Consider the following 2,500-nt stretch of genomic DNA (forward strand, 5'->3'; position numbering starts at 1 on the left):
TGTACCCTACTTCCTGTCTCTCTGTGTAGGTGTTCAACAGTTACATTGACCTGTTGTACCCTACTTCCTGTCCCTCTGTGTAGGTGTTCAACAGTTACATTGACCTGTTGTACCCTACTTCCTGTCTCTCTGTGTAGGTGTTCAACAGTTACATTGACCTGTTGTACCCTACTTCCTGTCCTTCTGTGTAGGTGTTCAACAGTTACATTGACCTGTTGTACCCTACTTCCTGTCCCTCTGTGTAGGTGTTCAACAGTTACATTGACCTGTTGTACCCTACTTCCTGTCTCTCTGTGTAGGTGTTCAACAGTTACATTGACCTGTTGTACCCTACTTCCTGTCCTTCTGTGTAGGTGTTCAACAGTTACATTGACCTGTTGTACCCTACTTCCTGTCCCTCTGTGTAGGTGTTCAACAGTTACATTGACCTGTTGTACCCTACTTCCTGTCCCTCTGTGTAGGTGTTCAACAGTTACATTGACCTGTTGTACCCTACTTCCTGTCCCTCTGTGTAGGTGTTCAACAGTTACATTGACCTGTTGTACCCTACTTCCTGTCTCTCTGTGTAGGTGTTCAACAGTTACATTGACCTGCTGTACCCTACTTCCTGTCTCTCTGTGTAGGTGTTCAACAGTTACATTGGCCTGTTGTACCCTACTTCCTGTCTCTCTGTGTAGGTGTTCAACAGTTACATTGACCTGTTGTACCCTACTTCCTGTCTCTCTGTGTAGGTGTTCAACAGTTACATTGACCTGCTGTACCCTACTTCCTGTCTCTCTGTGTAGGTGTTCAACAGTTACATTGACCTGCTGTACCCTACTTCCTGTCTCTCTGTGTAGGTGTTCAACAGTTACATTGACCTGTTGTACCCTACTTCCTGTCTCTCTGTGTAGGTGTTCAACAGTTACATTGACCTGTTGTACCCTACTTCCTGTCCCTCTGTGTAGGTGTTCAACAGTTACATTGACCTGTTGTACCCTACTTCCTGTCCCTCTGTGTAGGTGTTCAACAGTTACATTGACCTGTTGTACCCTACTTCCTGTCTCTCTGTGTAGGTGTTCAACAGTTACATTGACCTGTTGTACCCTACTTCCTGTCCTTCTGTGTAGGTGTTCAACAGTTACATTGACCTGTTGTACCCTACTTCCTGTCTCTCTGTGTAGGTGTTCAACAGTTACATTGACCTGCTGTACCCTACTTCCTGTCCCTCTGTGTAGGTGTTCAACAGTTACATTGACCTGTTGTACCCTACTTCCTGTCCTTCTGTGTAGGTGTTCAACAGTTACATTGACCTGTTGTACCCTACTTCCTGTCTCTCTGTGTAGGTGTTCAACAGTTACATTGGCCTGTTGTACCCTACTTCCTGTCTCTGTGTAGGTGTTCAACAGTTACATTGGCCTGTTGTACCCTACTTCCTGTCTCTCTGTGTAGGTGTTCAACAGTTACATTGACCTGTTGTACCCTACTTCCTGTCCCTCTGTGTAGGTGTTCAACAGTTACATTGACCTGTTGTACCCTACTTCCTGTCTCTCTGTGTAGGTGTTCAACAGTTACATTGACCTGTTGTACCCTACTTCCTGTCTCTCTGTGTAGGTGTTCAACAGTTACATTGGCCTGTTGTACCCTACTTCCTGTCCCTCTGTGTAGGTGTTCAACAGTTACATTGACCTGCTGTACCCTACTTCCTGTCTCTCTGTGTAGGTGTTCAACAGTTACATTGACCTGCTCTACCCGACGGACGACAGGAACGAGAGACTGAGGGATTCTTACTTCTTTACGTGCGTGTGTGATGAGTGTGCCACGCGGTCTAAGGTACACAACCTGGTGAAAAATAGGAGTTTGAAGTATTTATTGATTTTTGATTTGATTTTACTTTTATTTAACTAGGCAAGTCAGTTAAGAAGAAATTATTATTTACAATGACGGCCTACCCCGGCCAAACCCGGACGACGCTGGGCCAATTGTGCACCGCCCTATGGAACTCCCAATCACGGTGGGATTGGGAGTTCAGTGGTGGTGGGGGTAGGTAATGGGCGGGATAGCTAGTGGGGGTATTGGTGGGGGTAGATAGTGGTGGTGAGGGTAGTAGTAGTGGTGGGGGTAGTAGTAGTGGTGGGGGTAGTAGTAGTGGTGGGGGTAGTAGTAGTGGGGGTAGGTAGTGGTGGTGGGGGTAGGTAGTGGTGGTGGTGGTAGGTAGTGGTGGTGGGGGTAGGAGTGGTGGTGGTGGTGGGGGTAGTAGTAGTAGTAGTAGTGGTGGTAGTAGTAGTGGTGGTAGTAGTAGTGGTGGTGGTAGTAGTAGTAGTAGTGGTGGTAGTAGTAGTGGTGGTGGTTGGGGTAGTAGTAGTGGTGGTGGTAGTGGTGGTGGGGGTAGTAGTAGTGGGGGTGGTAGTAGTAGTGGTGGTGGTTGGGGTAGTAGTAGTAGTAGTGGTGGTGGTAGTAGTAGTGGTGGTGGTTGGGGTAGTAGTAGTAGTGGTGGTAGTAGTAGTGGTGGTGGTAGTAG

At 47.3% G+C, this 2,500-nt stretch overlaps 1 protein-coding gene across 1 annotated transcript in view; it reads left to right on the plus strand.

Annotated features, from left to right (window-relative positions):
* Positions 1–2,500, plus strand: part of LOC129846221 (N-lysine methyltransferase SMYD2-A-like) — a 30,093-nt gene that overhangs the window by 15,449 nt on the left and 12,144 nt on the right. The window contains exon 8 of the mRNA XM_055914223.1: positions 1,702–1,812. Coding sequence (XP_055770198.1) covers positions 1,702–1,812 — 111 coding nt within the window. The remainder of the gene's footprint in view (positions 1–1,701; positions 1,813–2,500) is intronic.

This window comes from Salvelinus fontinalis, unplaced genomic scaffold (assembly GCF_029448725.1).
Source record: "Salvelinus fontinalis isolate EN_2023a unplaced genomic scaffold, ASM2944872v1 scaffold_0483, whole genome shotgun sequence".
Lineage (NCBI taxonomy): Eukaryota > Metazoa > Chordata > Actinopteri > Salmoniformes > Salmonidae > Salvelinus > Salvelinus fontinalis.